General features: G+C 38.6%; 1 protein-coding gene across 2 annotated transcripts in view; it reads right to left on the bottom strand.

Annotated features, from left to right (window-relative positions):
• LOC126475481 (folliculin) overlaps positions 1–17,263 on the bottom strand; it is a 162,523-nt gene that overhangs the window by 67,046 nt on the left and 78,214 nt on the right. For both annotated transcript variants that reach the window (XM_050103379.1, XM_050103380.1), the window contains exon 5: positions 7,636–7,775. In XM_050103379.1, coding sequence (XP_049959336.1) covers positions 7,636–7,775 — 140 coding nt within the window. The remainder of the gene's footprint in view (positions 1–7,635; positions 7,776–17,263) is intronic.

The following is a 17,263-nucleotide window of genomic DNA, read 5'->3' as shown; positions in this document are numbered from 1 at the left end:
TCTCTCTCTTCCCTCCAGTACTAAATTAGTAGTGATTCCTTGATGTCTAAGGATTTGTCCTATCAACTGATCGCTTCTTATAGTTAGGTTGTGTCACAAATTTCTTTTCTCCCCAAATGTGCTGCTTCTATTTTAACTTGTTATCCAACTGGACTCCCAGGAATTTTGCACACAGAGTTTCATTTAGTGCATGGCCTTTAATTCTCTTTCTAATTAATGCTGGCAGTTGTTGTTGTTTAAGTAAAAAAATTATATAATTTGACTTTTTGTGAGATTACAAACTAAACTGTTTGGTATGAACCCGATGAAGTTCTTTTCAGTTACCATCTGAGCTCAGCTTGGTAAGGTTGAGTTTAAATCCTTAATTAGTATGCTGGTGTCATCAACAAATTTATAGTTTTTAACCCCCTATAGAGCCACTGGAAGGTTCTTTATGCAGGTTAAGAACAAGACTGGATCCAGTACTGATCTCTGTGGGTCCCCACATGTTATGTTCCCCCATTCTGGGCTTAGTTTAATTCCTATCACAATATCTGTCAATGTGACTCTAGGCTATGGTAAGACCACATCTATGCAAAAGCCCTATCCAAATGCCATTATATTTTAGTTTTCCAAGCAAAATAATGTGATCCACACAATAAAGGTTGCCAACTATACGAATAGCATAAGGTTTTTCCTGTTAAGTTCTTCAAGCATTTCATTTGTGAGATCTTGTATGGTGTTCTCTGTGGAGAATTCTTTCCAAGAGCTAAACTTAGAGGCAGATAACCAGCTCTGCTCAAAAACATGAGGGCTATCCAGAAAGTATATTACATTTTGGTATTAAAAAGAGTGTAGAGAAAAAAATGATGTTTTATTCATTTGAAAGTGACACTTAAATATTACTTTTCAACATAGTCTACACTCAAAATTAGGCACTTATCACAGTGGCATACTGCAACCAGTTGGTCACACTCTCCCATAGTTCCACATCATCAACAAAGCGCAGTGCTGTGAGCCAGTCTTCATCACTGGAAACAGATGGTAGTTACTGGTGCAAGATCACTACTGTACACGGACCCACTTGGAAGCATCGAGTAATTCTTGAGTGCGGTTTGCCGTGTGTGGTTGAGTGCTGTCATGCAAGAGCAAAACTTTTTGAGCTCAACTTCCCTCTAAGCTTATTCTGAAATGCTCTTCTCAAGTTTGACAATACCTTGTAGAGGTTATTGTCATGTCACACTCAAGAAAATTGACAAGAAGCGCTCTTTTCTTGTCCCTAACTGCGATTTGGTCTCGCAGTTCACATGTTTGACACAAGTGTCATCTCCAGTTACGATACGATCAAATAATGAGTCACAATCTTTCTTTGTAAGAATCCAAAAATATCAATGATGCAGCCATATGCTGGTTCTTCGGTTTGCTGTCACGATTTTGGTACCCTTCTTGCCCTAAGTATGTGATATCCTATGTTCTGTGTTATGATTTGATGCAACAAACTTTGTGAAATTTGTGGAAAACTATAAGAGAGCTAGCTCCATCACTGTGAATCAGCAGTTTTATTGAATTTCCTCATTGAGTTTTGCAACTAGTTCATCAGTCACAATGTTTTGTCATCCACTTCACTCTTCATTCTGAACATTAATTCAGGCACTTTTAAACCTAATCCACCATTGGCACAGTCCACCTTCAGTGATTATGCTATTTCCACACACTTTACACAGTTGGCTATAAATTTCAACTGAATTATCATTTTCTGCCAACAAAAACCTTATTACCGACTGCACTTCACAGCCTATGGAATTTTCAATTGCGGCCTACATCTAAAACTTTTACTGCAAAATAACAGGAAACAACACAAACCTCATCATGTTGGCATGGTTGGACGCCAAATGAATGGACAAATGCTCAGACAACAACATGGCCCCACCCACTGTTACTGCAGGCAAAAATGTAATCTACTTTCTGGATAGCCCTTGTAATAGCCAGTATTCTACAATAGGCCATTAGATAGGTCAATCAGTTCTTGAATTATATTTTTCACTATGACTTAAGCTGTTGGAAGAAGTCAACAAGGCATCTTATGAAATTATGATCATAGGAGAACAGTTAGTTGTCTTTTGGCTGATCAAAAAGTTACTGCTACAGGCATCTACATTAATTCCAGAGCCATTTCAGACAAATTTATAGTGGTCGACTGTATGCTCAGAAACCCTCAGGATCCATTTAGTGACTTTTGCCAATGCTCTTGTCTGAGTGCTGCAGTGTACAGCCCATCATGACTGGGATAAACAGCAGTACATGGTTCAAATGGCTCTGAGCACTATGGGACTCAACTTCTGAGGTCATCAGTCCCCTAGAACTTAGAACTACTTAAACCTAAATAACCTAAGGACATCACACACATCCATGCCTGAGGCAGGATTTGCACCTGCGACCATAGCGGTCTCGCGGTTCCAGACTGTAGCGCCTAGAACCGCACGGCCACTCGAACTGCAGTGGAGATAAATGGAACATATTGCCTTACCATTATGGACTGGAACATAACAATCCTAGTGGACATGAATGTATAGTCTGGAAGGGTATCATGGGCTACACAATAACAACACCGTGGTTATCTTCACAGTAGAATCAGTTCCAGAGAAATGGTGCTATACCAAGACAGTGGAAGGACTTTTTCAAGCAAGTGACCATGCTGTTTTCACAATTGATAACAGCCACTCCCTCAGAACTATCAGAGTTCATGAGAAACTGATTACTATAGTTACAAAACCATGTAATCAGAGTGGCCTGGATATCTGTAGAACCTGTAAGCCACATATCATTTTTGGGATGGTCTTGTGACCTATGTTAAACACACGGTTTTAGGCCCCCCCACCACTGGGCTTTGATAGTGCATGATTTCATGGATGAAACATGTCCGGATCGGTGGATTGGAAGGAATGGTCCAACACTCTGGGCACCCCACTGTCTGGACATTATTCCCCTTGTCTTTTTCTTCTGGGGCTATATCAGGGACAGAGTCTTTATCACACCAGTTGCTGATGTCAACAAACTGGATGTTAGGATACTAGCTGCTGTGGGTACTGTGAAAGAACACATGTTATGAAACACCTGGCGGGAACTGGAATACCGCCTCAACATTCTCCAAACTACCAATGGAGCACACATTGAGGTTTACTAATGTAAGTGGTCTTAAAACAAAAAAAAAAAAAAAAAACTAGTAACACTAACCTACGAAATGGCATCAAATGTAAATTATTATGTCAAATGGTTATTCTCTAATATTGTTATAATCAGGGCAAGTCTTTGTGCTCACCCTGTATATTCGCATTTTCAGCTGTTTTGAATATTTAGTTTATTGTTGACAGTTGAGAAGGTTATAAATGTCATTGAGTACTCAGCTAACTTTTACTTTCAAAAAAGATGGATCAAACTATTTGCATTAAATTTCACCTGAAACTGGAACAAATCACAGCACTGCATTTGAAATGTTGACTGTGGCTCTTGGCTACTATCAGTAAAAGAAGAATTTTATAAGTGGTATAAATGTTTAAAGAGTGTCAAGAATGTGTTGAATACAATGACCGCCAAGGATACCATAGCACTTCATTACTGATGACAATGTCAAAGAAGTAAAGAAAATGGTTATGGGAAATTGCCAGGTCACCATCAGAGAGGTTGCTGATGATGTTGGCATATCCTTTGGCGCGTGCCAAGCAATTTTTTGGATGTTTTTGGCATGAAACATGTAGCAGCAAAGTTCTGCAATTGTTGAATTTCACCTGAAAATGATGTCGCGTAGGCATCGCTCAGGAATTGCTGAATGAAGTCAACAGAGATCCAAAACTTCTAAATAAGTTTGTACTAGGTGATGAAACATGGGTATGATGTTGAAACCAAGGTCCAATCATCCCAAAAGAAACTACCTGAAGAACCAAGACTGAAAAGAGTCCAGCAAGTCTGATCAAATGTAAAAGTTCTCCTCACTATTTTCCACATTACAATGGGACAGAGCATCATGAGTTCCTGCCTAATCATCATGCAGTCAAAAGGAATATCATTTGGAAGTTATATGCTGTTCGCATGAAGCAATCCACAGAAAACCACCAAAATTGTGTCAAAACCACTTGTGGAAACTGTATCATGATAATGCTCCCACTCACACCTCAGCACTTGGCAGTGACGTTTGGCAAATATGTTGCCTGAGCCATTTGTGACTTCTTTCTATTTCTGAGGCTGAAGAGAACTATGAAATGATTTCAAGCATAACTTTTTTTTTGTCCTGTATCTATATCTATTGAAGAGATGATTTTGATTTGATGTCACTTTAGAAGAAAATTACATGGCAATTCAACCACTTCTCATCTGGCCTCATGAGACTGGCTGGACCCCATGCAAGGCCATTTTAGACCAGAAAATTCTGAAATAGTCACCAGGAATCAAATCTGGAACTTCCACATCAGTAGCCAGTGACACTAATCACATGAGAACAGAGATAAATCATATATATGTAAGTCTGGAGTATTCTATAGACATGAACATTTTAGGTTAATCTTGACCGAGACATGAATATCAACTGAAAAGACAAATTATTTTAATCAGTCACATTTATTGTTCTTTTCACTGTGCATTTTTAAGAATTATACCTCCATCATCAGGTTGATTTATGTCAGTTCATAAGTTATGGGCAGTTTGTATGTACAACTCTTTGTAGCCTAACTGTGGCGCTGTCACTTTGTGCCACAAGCCACATTTCCAACTCTATTTACATCACATACAGTGGTTGGACAAAAACATGGAAAACCATGAGAAATGTGTGCTTGAACATAAATGCAGGTGCTTGCCAAGCCTGCAGGTTATGCTGAAGTATTTGACCACAAACAGCACATGTGCAATGTCCTTACTACACTGTAACTTTCAGTGGATGTTAGACCAGCATTCTGTGTAGTTGTGAGTGCATTATATTGGAGCTAAGTGGATTAGAACATGAGTAATTGTTAATGTTTGTTTGATGGGTGCTTCAGTAATCAATGTAGTTGAAGTGCTCAGTTTCAAGAGGCACTGTAATGAAGGTTTATAGTACATACAGGGAAAGCAGAAAAACATCACCTGCTAAGTCAAAATGTGGATGGAACTTTGTGTTGAGTGATAATGATGGATAGTCATCGAAGGGATTGTGATGAAAAATATGAGGACTACAGCTGCAAAAGTCACTGCAGAACTGAATGCTACACTCACAAACACTGTCAGCACCAGAACAACAGGAAGGTAGTTCCATAAGCAGGGAACTGCAGCACTAGCTGGAATTCCAAAACCACTCATCAGTGCTGCAAATGCCTATAACAGGAAAACGTGGTGCCAAAGCCATAAAATCTGGACTATGGAGCTATGGAAGAAAGTCTTTTGGTCAGATGAGTCTTGTTTCACAATGTTTCCAACTTTTGGCCAAGTTTATGTCCTAAGAGTAAAACATGGAACAGATTTGCCGATGATATGGGCAGCCGTGTCCTGGTATTCCATGGGCCCCTTGGTTACTCTGCATGGTCACATTACTGCCAAGGATTATGTGAACATTTTGGCTGATTGGGTCCATCCCATGATACAATGTTTGCTACCCAACAGTGATGCTGTGTTCCAAGATGACAAAGCCCCCATTCACACAGCTTGCATTGTCCAGAACTGGTTTTGTGAGGATGAGGATGAACTGTTTCATTTCCCTGGGACATCACAGTCACCAGATCTCGATGTTATTCAGACTTCGTGGTCTACTTTGGACAGAAGGGTGCATGATTGCCATCCACCTCCATCATCGTTATCTAAACTTGCCACTACTTTGCAGGAAGAATGGTATAAGATTCTCTTGAAAACCATACAGGACCTGTATTTGTCCATTTACAGATGACTGGAAGCTGCTTTGAATATCAACAGTTTTCCTACATCATATTAGGTATGGTGATATATTATGTTTGTGGGTTTTCCATATTTTTGTCCACTCTCTGTACATTTTCTATAAACCGAACTAAGAAAGATGCAGCATTTAGATTGTCTTAATATGCCCCTTTGCTTAGTTCGGTTAAATACAACTGGAAAGGTAATTTGTGACCACTGAAACACAGTGCCACAGATTGGTAACAAAAAGTTGGATGTACCAATGGTCCACGGTTTATTAATTGACATATACCAAGCTCATGATGGAAGCGCAATGCTTCGAAATATATAGTGGAAAGAATAATAAACACAATTGGTTACAGTTTATATTTTCAATTTACTCTCTCTATATAAGCTATTCCAGCTCGAGTTCCCACTCATGGGCAGCAGAGAGAGACAAGTGGCTCATACACGTGTAGAACTCATGCAGTAAGGCTTTCTGGCAGGTAGCCTATTCAGCCAATGCCTGCCTGTGGGCATTCAAAGGTGCCCGTGCCTCAAGCTCTACATGTTCACATTGTATTTGAAATCTCATATCAATTTAACTTATCAAATTTTGTAGTTGTTGCATTATTAGTAATTTGGAAAAAGTAAACTGAACATTCAAATTGAGGTTTTCTTGTATAAACCATGCTTGTGTTGAAAGCAGGAGGGCAATGGCTTGCAAGTTGTGAAAAAGCTTTACTGCTTAGTTCTTAACAAGGCTAGTGGGTTAGAGGGCAATATCAGGAATGGCTGAAGAGTGTGGATATCCAGGAGGGTTCGAAAAAGAATACAAAAGGTACTCTTCTACAGTAGGTAACGCAACTTAGCTCCTGCCCCATATCAGAATGGTATACAGACAGGTCCTTTGTGACATTCCTATAGGAAACAATTGGAAACATAAGGACTCACATGATAAAGAGTCTCACGAAGATATGAAGGTGAAACACTGACACTTCTGCTCACCTCACAGCTGGGACTGAGGAAGTATCTGTTTTTTCTGAGCCCCATTACAAGGGAGGCTAAGAGAAACAAGTTGTCAGTCCTGACATCATCACATGACAAAAATGAACCTTTTTGATTGGCTGCTGTTAATGTGGCCTGGTGCTGTCCAGTTGCAAAAGGCTTTAAACAGGCACTTGCACCTTGCCAATACATACTACAACTGTGCCCATAGTTTAAGTATTAAAAATGTAAAGCTGGCTGAGTGACCTGTACATAACATACTCAGGTCAGTAAAAGCTAGAAGTTAATATATGACTGGCTCTGTGCACTATTCAATCAGTATATTTACCAATGTGATCATCTCTAAAATGCATACAAACACCCAACAACTCTGGTTATTTATTAATCTTAATTAGCTTTATATTAAACAAGGATGAAGCTGAGACACACACTTCATACAATTTGCAGAATGTCACACAGTTATTACACACATAGCATAACTTACTAAATTTGTTTCAGCTAAATCCATTATCTGATGTGCCTCTTTAGTGACATAAAAAGCACCAAACTCAATCATCTTCAAAAACAAAAATATAGGCAACATTTCTTGCTTTATGACTGGAATTGAACTTATGAAAAACTATGACTGAAAACTATTATATATAGTGTAAGTGGGAAAACGCACTGTGGAATCATATTTAACATAAAATATTGGATCAACACCAACATTTCAAGTCTAAAATATACAAGAACATACGACAAAAAGAGTCACACAGTTCCATTTAGCATCAAACTTACTGTGGAAATATGTTGTTATCACTGGTGAGCTCAGCTACAGAACGAGACGGTTTATTTGCTGAGTGTTGTTTGTATACTGAACTGTCTGCTGACAATCTGAGGGCGCGTTGTGGGCACTGAGACTGCTCATATTCATACACCTACAACAATTGTTAAGCACTGTGATTAAACTGAAATGTTCCAGTTAAGTGCAAAAAATAAAGAACAGAATAATTACATGCCATCTCTTACAGTGTAAATTTAATTTCTATTAGGGGGAGAAGGAAAAAAAATGAAAAGGAAAACAGGAAGTCACAAGCTTTGACAGAGAGAAAAATTGTCCTGAATTACGCAAGATATACACATCATCCATACACTAAATCTTCTTTTAATTAGAGTATTCAGTTCACCGATCAAATCATTTTCAAATCTGCTGCCTCTCCAACCCTCTCTCTTTTCCCCTTCTAATAATTTCACATCTATTCACTATCTGATTTTCTCTTTCACCCACGATCTTCCTCTCATTCTTTACCCTTTTACAACTACAGACAATGTATCTTCACAGTACATTTCCTAGTAAACTCAAGAGCTTTATATTGTAGAGTTCATCATCAAATTTTGTGGAACTAATCTCAGTGTTTTCATTCTACTCTTTCTGTCTTTTTGTTGGCATATGTTTCGAGTTTTGAATAACTCACCAGTCCTTTTATCATGACTCCAGTTTTTAACACTTACACCTTAATGATGAAAACTTCAGGCTTCTCATTAATATTTTTCCATTTTTTTCAGCCCAGCCACTTATTTGCAATTTTATTTCTCCAGATACTTGGAAAAAAACAAATGCTTCTCCTGAACATACACTGGATTACTTTTATTAAGCTGTTTCCTGGCTGGCTGTTTTGGGGAAGGAGACCAGACAGCAAGGTCATCGGTCTCATTGGATTAGGGAAGGACGGGGAAGGAAGTCGGCTGTGCCCTTTGAAAGGAACCATCCCGGCATTTACCTGGAGCGATTTAGGGAAATCACAGAAAACCTAAATCAGGATGGCAGGACGCGGGATTGAACCGTCGTCCTGCTGAATGCGAGTCCAGTGTGTAACCACTGCGCCACCTCGCTCGGTAAACTGTTTCCTCTCCAGCTCTTAAGATTGAGGGAAGTCACCTCGTATGGACAGTTTTATTTTAAAATAATAACTTTACTTAGCTAATTTGCCTCCTCCGACACTTTCAATCTACCTCAGTTACCTGCACCACAGTAAAAATTATAAGCCTATAGCAACACATATTCCACACATTTGTTTGGAGGAAGCAACAAGTGGTGACATCCTTAGCAACGGTTTGTCACAATCACAGTAGTTATGAGAACAAATATCTCAGACATGATACCTATACATAAAAAGAGAAAAAATGTTAGCCTTAGGGCAGATTCTGTGCCAGTGTTTTTTTGAGTCATCAGTCTTCTGACAGATTTGATGTGACCCATCAGAAATTCCTCTGCTGGGCCAACCTCTTCATCTCAGAGAAACAACTGTTACCAATGTCCTCAATTATTTGGTGGATCTATTCCAATCTCTGTCCTCCTCTACAGTTTTTACCAGTGTGCAACACATTAAAATGTATTAGTGCAACATTTAAAATGAAAATAAACATGATGTGGTTAGTATCTTAAAATAAAATTAACAGATATAATAATTAAATACTTAGTGATTGTGAAGATCAACAAGTTATACACTTTGCATACACTTACATTTTTTTATTCCAACAACCTCACAAAATCAGAAGCATATACAGACAACAAAATTTTTGGGTCAAACAAGTCAGCAACATTAAATATTTAAAAATTTGTATATTATGTTCCTAAATTAGATTTTCTTGTGGTAAAGAAATGCTTAAAAACATTCTATTTTTATGTGTTCTTCTTGTCCTCAATTCTAAATTCCCTTTACTGGTTTCTACTTCTTAATCCCTGACTTTCAAAAGATATTTTTTAAGCAATAATACCATAAATTTCTATTCTGATGGTTCTCTTTTTTACACACATTTACTCAACTTGATAGTTCCATTTCTGAGCCCAACAGTGCCAGAAGGTGACAAAATTTTAGCTACCATCCTTTTTATGGTCTTATAGCTAGGATTAGTGTTTTCAATTTAAAATGTGCCTATTGGCATTACTGGAATTTCAGCTCCTGAATGTAAGTAATGGCCAGACATTCTGGCTCTCTGTAATTTTACAGACTCTTTACATTATGGATTACATCACTCTTTTCCCTTCACACTTTGTCAATTCCTTTACTTCAGTTAACACATGCTAAGTTTTGACATTTAAAGCGAGCAGCTGAACATCATTACTAGCTGCTGCTGCTGTTGCTACTGCTGTTGTTGTTGTTGTTGTTGCCTTCAGTCAGAAGATTGGTTTGATCCCATACTCTACACAGTCTATCCTGTGCAAGCCTCTTCATCTCTCAGTAACAACTGCAACCTTCATCAACTTGAACCTGCTTACTGAAGTCAAGCTTTGGACTCTCTCAATAATTTTTATGCCTCACACTTCCCTCATTTACCAAATGGACAACTTCTTGACCTTCAGGATGTGTTTTTTCAACTAATTCCTTCTTTTAGTCAGTTTGTGCCACACATTACATAACTTTCCAATGCAATTAAGTTAATCTTCATTAGTCATGCAGTCAACCCTTTTAATCGACCACATTCTTCTGTAGAAACACACTGCATGAGGTTCTATTCTCTTCTCTTCTGTACTGCTTATTGCCTGTGTGTCACTTCCCACTTCCGTGCAAGGCTACATTCCGGACAAATACAACCAAAAAAGACCTCCAAACCCTTAGATTTATAGTGGATGTTAATGTATTTATCTTTTCTTGCTGTTACCATCATCAGTTATTTTGTTATTGCTTTTACTTCCAGGTGCATGATGTATTTCACCTCCAGGTGCATAATATATCTGCCATCTACTGACACAACACTTTTAAATTCAAACACAGTCTTCTGCAGACTACATGAAATAGAACTGACATCTAATATTACTCTTTTTGGGTAACAAGTCCCACATAAGCAAAAAGTATGAAGGAGATATCTGTTACTAATTCCCATGCATTAAATCATCTTGCTGAGGTTGGTGCTTCTTGTTGTCATTTTTCTGAGTTTGCAAATTAAATTTAGTTTTTAATAAATTCTACCTTCTGCAAAAGAAGACATAATTTATTAAAAACAAAAATTCCCGTAAACTCTATCATAGCACCATTGATTGTATTATAGTAAGCCTGAGAATAGTGTAATCTAGTATACATATTATTGTAATATTTAAGAATATTTTATTCTTGACATACTATAGTGTAATGTCTGGTTCAGAGATGTTGCTGTCAGTGATTATCGTAACAGTCAGATAACAAATAATTATAAAATGATGTCTATGATATCTAACTAGAATAACGATTATAGAATTTTTTCTGATGCTAAATGACATAGGGGTTCACTTATTTGTTTGTAATACATCAAGTGATGAACTATATAATGTTTACATTTTATGTGTGTTCACAATATTATATCTGTCAAACAAACAGAAATATTTTGCACAAAGCAGCAACACAATAAATTCATTATTCTGTAACACCGTGCTTTAGTCTTTACAAACTTACTGTGTTCTCTAAATATGTCTAAACTTTTCAAAAAATTATCTCAATGACAGTTGTGACTTATATTTAACTTTATGTCTGATAGATTTAAATTAAAGAACACTTTCTAGCCACTTGTAATTACATAAAAACATGCTACTAAAAATTTAAATGATAAAATATTGCCAACTGGTATTTTTGTGAGGTGTCAAAACAATGTGATTATGCAATTCACGATATTCCCCAAGAGAAGCTTGAATATTATGGTATCAGAGATCTGGCTGGTAACTGGTGTGAATCCCATCTAATTGAAAGAATGCAGAGTTTCACATAAAGAAACCCAGGGAGAGTCACATTAAAACTGCATCTTTGGAACAGAGAATTATCTATAAAGATATACTACAGGAATCAATACTGACTCCAGTCTCATTCTTGTTATATATGAATGATCTGTCATCATACAATCAAGAAGCATAAACAGTTCTCTTTGCTGACAAAGTAAATATTGTAATCAAAACTAAAGGCAAGACTAAAACACTTGAATATGTTAATGAAATTTTCTTGATAATTAATAACTGGTTTTCTGCAAATGATCTGTCACTGAACTTGGACAAAACTAATTAATGCAATTCTGTACTGCACAAGATCTGTCATATAATTAGAAAAATGCATGGGGGTCAGTCAATACATGAAACAGTGTGTTCCAAATTCTTAGGTGCTTATATTGATGAGAACCTGAACTGCAGTCACATGTTACAGATCTTCTGCGGCTATTGCACAACAAATAACACCAGATTTTGGAGATGAAAATGCTAAAACGTTATCTAAGTCTTCTTGTTTTGATTCATCAGTGTCACATGAAATCACAGTCTGGGGAAATTTGACACTGAGAAAAAAGTTTTTGTTGCACAGAAGCTTTAATACAGAGAATACGCGGTGTCCTTTATACAACCACCTGTAGACAAATCTTTAAACAATTGGGCGTACTGACAATATTTACTCCCTTATGAAGTTTGTCATCATCGATCAACCACGGTATGAAAACAACAGTAACATTCATAAATAATAATAATAATAACAATAATAATAATAACTGCATGTAGCTCAATGGCTGAGTGCAAGTTTTTTGATCGGATGTCACAGTGGTGACTAGTGTGTCCTAATCTACCTCAGTTATCCAAATGGGAAAAGGAGACCTACAGTTTAATGTGGAACTTGAACCATATGTCTTTCTTGGTGACTCCACATATTGTGGAGAAGTGAGGGTTGGATAAGGCAGACTGAAAATTTCCTTGCTCTGACTGGGATTCAATCCCGCAATCTCTCAGTTTCCAGGCACATACTTTACCACTAGACCACCAGACCCCGCTTTTGTAAATGTAATACTACAGATAGAAATGACTTAAACTGTCCATTACTCAGCCTTAGTGTGGCACAGAATGGAGTGAGGTACTCAGTTATAAAACCTTTGACCACCTATCCTCTTGAAAGCAAGTTACACACAAAACAAGCAGAACCTAACCTCTACTGATTTAACAGAGTAAGATCAGTTATAGAACACTTCTCAAGCACTCCAAGCTATTTTAAGTAAGCAATCCAATCAAAGGCCATTTTGCACAAGAGTTCTACCAATAATGGATAGAATTGTAAATACTGAAAACCAAACCAATATCAGATATGCATGCACTTCACTAATCAAATTACAACTGCCTCAGACCAGCACAGGGACAACCTATATGCAAGAGCCTGGCACTGTCCTCAGAGCAAGTGCCATCTAGTTAATGGTGCCATGGCAGTCAACAGTAATGTTGAGCCAGCTACTCATTTTCCACATTGAGATAGGATGACATGACTAAATCCCCCCAGCAGTGACCAGTGACCACTGGGGGAGGGGGGGGGGGGGGCGATGTAGGTAATGCGTGATTGGAGGAGCTGCCACTGGGGGAGGGGGAAGTTGGTGGACCAATGTCCATGGGTGCTACTCTGAAAGGCTGAGGCAGGACAAGGCTCAATGAAAGATGCACAAGCTAGAGGCCCATCAGGGGTGGAGAAACAGAGGGCTGTTGAACAAAGTGTTGAAGGCAAAGTTGATTTTAGTGGCACTGCAGAAGTCCATGGGACGAGGGCACAATATATATATTATGGACCCACAGCAGACAAATATTGTCCCATGGATCCAGGTTGAGTAATATCAAAACTCATACACTCCCACTGGGAGGACCCACCCAGAAGAAAGAGGCCTTTATGACGACATGCACCAGTGCCAGGTGCAACATGTCTGAGTGGGTGCAGCGATAAATGACCATGAAGCTGCTCTGTTGGGCTGTGGCCTTCAATTGTGGTGGCCCTCTAAGTTGCTACAAAACTACAGGTTTGGGCATCACTTTTCTGTATGGGACAGCCACTATATAATCCTCCATTTGTTCAAGTCCATTGACTAAGAGGAGGAACACAAAATACATCATGGATGGTTGTGAGTTCAAGGTTAGGGAGACGGATCTCTGGAGATGCACTGATAACTAGGATATCACAAAGGTATGTGGCATAGTTTGAAAGACCTTGTATTAATTGAGCCATAAAATTATGGAATATGGCAGTGCTGAAGAGATTTCAAACTGTTTCCAATTTTAATGTTACAGGCCATATGGTGTATTGAACTCTATGTAAGCTAGTGCTGCAGTGTCCAAGAGAATTTGAAAATATGCATCTGAAAAGTTAATTTTACTGAATAACATGCAATGGGCTAGTTTTGAAAAGTTTTGGTAGTTTTCATCTGGGTCAGTAGGGGATAAGTTTCCACTCTAGCCAGTGCATTTATCGTTACTTTACAATCATCATGAATTCTTATGGTATCATTAGGTTTCTGTACTGTTACCAATGGAGTGGTCCATATACTATGGGCAATAGGTGTTAACACAAGTCTGTCCAGTTCTGTTTTAAAAGCATCTTTCGGAGCCATGGGTGCAAGGCAGGCTTCAAAAAGTGCAAGGTTGCAGTCTCCTCAAGTTACATGATCTTCAAAATCAGTTGCCTCTCTTAATCCAAGTGAGAAAATTTGAGCACGTCTATCACAGAGGGCCTTTACTTGATGCAAGGCCCTTAGGACTGCATGAAATGTACTGTTTGATAAACAGAAATCCAAACGGTTGGAAACAGAGTATTCTAAAAACGTTATCCACTGTAGCATCAGCTACCACAAGAAAATCCATTGGATGAGTGATCTGGTTGTAAGTGAGTACAACTGGAAGTTTTTCTAGCAAGGGCACGTGATGACATCCATAGGCCCAAAAGATTGCCTCGGCTGCCTGCAAGAGTGGCAACCATAATCTCAAGGAAGTGGACTGGTTTACAAAGGCTGCAAAAGCATCAGTATCCAGAAGTATTTTTACAGGGTGTTTGCCTAGAAATACATCTAAGTACATTTGCTAGTTAGTATTCTGAGACATGTGCACTTCCACAGATTTATCATTCACTTGGCTCACTTCAATAAGTTGGGGCACATTTGCATTTGAACTATTACAGCTAAGTTCTTGCAGATGTTTATTTTTGTCACTCCTGTTGCATGTTGCAAGCCAGTTAGGGACCAGCTGCTGCTGGTGTGGCCCATCGTCAGTGGTGTAAGTGTTTATGAAGTCATCTAGGCTCCAGAGCAGGTGAGGGCACCGCTGGAGATGATGTCCCACATTACAGGTGCCAGAGAACTGACAGCCACAATGTCGTTTCCCATCATAAACAAACTAAAGGGTGCATGAGCAGTTTCATGGGCTTCAGTTATTTGCATTGCTTCCATCAGAGAAGGATCCAGTATCCTTAATGTGTGGTCCCTCACTTCTGACAAGGAACCCCTTGAATGCAAGGTTGCAAAGGGCCAATGAAGTTTACGGCATTCCCAAATATTGTCTACCATGCAACCACAACATTGGCTGTTAATGGCAACAGGGGTCGGGACTGGCGGTATCCACTGGTGAACACAGCACAAGGCTAAGGAGTGTAGTTGAACTGCTTTGTCATCGAGTAACTCACAACAGTGCTACAGTGCTAGTGGTGTTGATACAAAGCAGAGAAACAGATACGATAAACAAAGCAAAATTGCATTACATCTACAACAATAGTTGCCAAAGTTGACATTTCATCTGAAAGGAACCCACGGAATTTTGCAGAGTGAGACTGAAGAGGCAGATGAAATATTAGTGTTTCTGAAAGATGAGTCAGTGGAACACATGGTGTTGTATACATTCAACTGTGCAGACAATGTACATGAGGAGTACAATGACGACGACACATGCTTAACAAGTGAAAGTATACTGATATAGGTATTGAGCCACATAGTTACCCATTCTTGTCAGAAAGAGAGCAGCTGTGGCCAAGTGGTTCTAGGCGCTTCAGCAGAACCGTGCTGCTGCTACGGTCACAGGTTCCAATCCTGCCTCGGGCATGGATGTGTGTGATGTCCTTAGGTTAGTTAGGTTTAAGTAATTCTAAGTCTAGGGGACTGATGACCTCAGATGTTAAGTCTCATAGTGCTTAGAGCCATTTGAACCATTTGAAAGGGAGCAGCAAAGCCCATCTCCAGTGAAACATAGTAAAAGCCAAGTGTTGTTAAACATAATTATTCAGATGGACGATCCTCTACAGCATAGTGACAAAACAATTATGAACAGATTTTGAATAAGTCTGCAATAATATGACTGTAGTGCATAAGAAAAATTACAGATGTATAAGGGAGGACAAGGCACACTTGTTACAAAAACTAGTGTTTGCCCATTTCAAGGATGCTCGATACAAATTACAGGATGTGCATGACAGTGACCTACTATGTTATGCACATCAAATTACACAAGGCAGATTATAGTGATTTCAAGGGAAGCAGTTGATGGTTGCATAACTTCAAAGAGTGCTACAGAATTGGAAGACATAAGATAATGAAATTTCAAACAAAGTGTCAACTTAATTCTTTAGTTCAGTATGAAATTTGTCTCAAACTCTGGCCAATTGGAATTTGAAGAGGAAATGCATATGAAAGGAACCATGGAAATCAGAGATGTATCAAGATCACTTAACATCAAGAATGCATTTGTGTACAATTATGCCAACTGTTACATGGATAGTAAACTGGCTGGAAAGTTATTTATTGTGCTGCGAGAAGTTGGAGGTGCTCTGCCACCTATGATTCTTTCGCCTTTGTGTGATCTTACAAGGGCACTAGGGAATATTTACATCACAGCAAGCAAGAGTGGTTGCAAGAACAGCTGGTTAATATAATTTGCTTTTGCCTGATTCCTGGTCTGCATATAAAAATTATACAACTTCAGAGCAAACTATCCTTCTGAAAAGTGTGTGACATTACAGTTCATACTACCTGGAACCACTGGATAAATTCAGCCACCAGAAGTTTTCTTTTTCTCCCCTATAAAACATATTATCACACTATCTGCAGCTATGCCTTAAAAGATAGCCAGTTTCACTATAATCCCCACGACAGACTGTTTCACATTCAGTTGCATGCTATCACATTCCATCAGTTTTCGTTGCCCTGTTACACCAACATGATTCTATACGCATTCTTTAAGAGTGGATACCTAGCTGAACGTCCTGGTTGGTTTGTAACTCCCAAGGAGTTTGCCTTCAATATTGATAGTGTGAACTTTTGTGATCATTCTGGGATGACATTTTTCATTCAGTGTTCAGAGTGCAAGTTAATGGTTTGTTTTGAGCATTTCTGGAATGTTGACCACATCCTGTAGATTGATTTCTGCACCTTCCAGTCTCTTTTCCTGTCACCCTCCTGATGCACATGGTGAGTCATTAGCAGCTAATATTTTTCCTGTCATAATTGTTAACACATTGTTTGCAAATGAGCCTTACTAAGGATTGAACTTGCACTAAGGGGTTCCTTGTGAGTTGGACAAAAGCCACACAATCATGCTGTAAATGCGCATGGCACAGAAGACATACTGGTTAAAATTGCTAGTGCTTGCACTGGCTGTAATATTGCTGCTGTAAGGTAATGATAATCTCAC

The sequence above is a fragment of the Schistocerca serialis genome, chromosome 4 (genome assembly GCF_023864345.2).
Source record: "Schistocerca serialis cubense isolate TAMUIC-IGC-003099 chromosome 4, iqSchSeri2.2, whole genome shotgun sequence".
Taxonomy (NCBI): domain Eukaryota; kingdom Metazoa; phylum Arthropoda; class Insecta; order Orthoptera; family Acrididae; genus Schistocerca; species Schistocerca serialis.
This window is presented reverse-complemented; position numbering and strand designations above follow the sequence as displayed.